Raw genomic sequence first — 1,756 nt, forward strand, 5'->3', positions numbered from 1 at the left:
TTTAAATTTAGGAAAGAATTTAATAGAAGAAATTATTGGGACAAAGGCAATTAGCCAGCATTAATGAATTTTAAAGAAAAAAAAGGAGTGAAGACAGAATAAGGAATCCTTGAGAATGACCTGAGAGGTCGAAACGTCGGATGTTAAAAAATAATAAAGTTGAGAGAAAAGGATCAAGATTGTTTTAAAAAGAGAAAAAAAGAATATTAATTGGGAAAAAAATCTTTGAAAATGTACTTCAAAACTCCAGAAAAAAAAAGTACATCCCTTAAACGATGGAGAAGAGATTAGGTAGTGGGGTCACTTGCAAAGCATCCCATAGGATTTATGTCTAAAAAATATTTTTTGGTTGAAAAAAAAAAAAAAGAAATGGTTGAAGTGAGAGGAACAAAAGAAATGAAAAATTGGCAGGATCTCTTAGAGAACGATACATTGCTCTCCTGCAAGAAAAGTTACACAACTAAAAAATAAAGGATCAGTGAAAAATCAACTGATTATAATATTGAAATCGTAAAAAGCTTCTTTTAAATATCTGAAACAAAAAATGTTAAATACTATATAAATGTTAGTTTTATGATTATATTTCTCAAGCATTGCCTTTTCGAGAGATGTCATTTTTCTTGAGGATGTGCGATATGATCTTTAGGTTGCAGAATTGTGAAATAAAAACTTCTGTTTTTTAAGTTGTGCTAAGATCAAAGCAAAACATTGATATATGATGACAGGTGTTTAAGTTCTTGAAAAATAAAAATAATAACAACTATTTGAAAAATGTTTCTTCAGAAGATACTTTAAACTTTTTATTACCATTTCAAAGAAGAAAAAAAAATTATGATTTCAGGACAAAATATCCTGGCTGCTCCATTCAAAAGGATATTACATTTTTTGTAAAAATAAAATCTTTTTCTTTAATTTAATGACAAAAATGATTTTTATGTAATTTCTACTACACTTCAATACTTCTATTTGTTATAAAAACTCTATGAATATTTTATTGAACTTTTAATACATCTTAATCCTCTTCTTGGCAACCCATAAATTAATAAAACAATTTTTTTCTTGTTTTCTCTTTATTTTGGTTAGAATAAAAAGTATTTGGAAAATAATTAAGTATAGCTTCAGTTCTATAGATTTAATAGAAAAGTGTTCCATTACATAATTGTATTTACTTTTTTTTCAGTTGAAATTTAATATCACTTTTTGAACTAGATAGGTTTTCATAGAATATAAACAACAAAAACAATATATTTTTTAAGAAAAAAATTTATTTAAAGTTGTTTTTCAATTTTGACAGATTATCTTGGATCTATTTACCATCAACTTAATGTCTGATTTTCACATTCAAACAATCAATTATTGGCCATGTATCGATATTTAAGATATTCAGATTTTAACATTCAGCAAGTGATAGTACCACCTTTGTCTCCATGTCGAGAAGAGGATTAAGAAAGTGACATGTTAAAACACTTTAATATGATTATAATGATATTTTAATGTACAATTTAAACAAAAAATAAAATCATAAGAAATGTAAATAAAAATTGTTTAAACAACATCAAATACCCACCTTTCCTCGGTATACTGATAACGGGACAGTTGTATTACTTATCAAATCTCTCAAGGAATAATCGTAAATCGTTTCATTATAACCCTCTCTAAAGCATCTTCTTTTCACAACCCTTTGAACTTTAGATTCAACACCATGATATACTAGAAGACCTAAAGCCAGTAACACAAGATAAGGATTCATCCCCAT

General features: G+C 26.7%; 1 protein-coding gene across 1 annotated transcript in view; it reads right to left on the reverse strand.

Moving 5' to 3' along the window:
- LOC136796213 (glutathione peroxidase-like) overlaps positions 1–1,756 on the reverse strand; it is a 43,937-nt gene extending 42,181 nt beyond the window's left edge. The window contains 1 exon segment of the mRNA XM_067049262.1: positions 1,568–1,756. Coding sequence (XP_066905363.1) covers positions 1,568–1,756 — 189 coding nt within the window.

Source organism: Halyomorpha halys, unplaced genomic scaffold (assembly GCF_000696795.3).
Source record: "Halyomorpha halys isolate HHAL.00 unplaced genomic scaffold, Hhal_1.1 Scaffold523.1, whole genome shotgun sequence".
Lineage (NCBI taxonomy): Eukaryota > Metazoa > Arthropoda > Insecta > Hemiptera > Pentatomidae > Halyomorpha > Halyomorpha halys.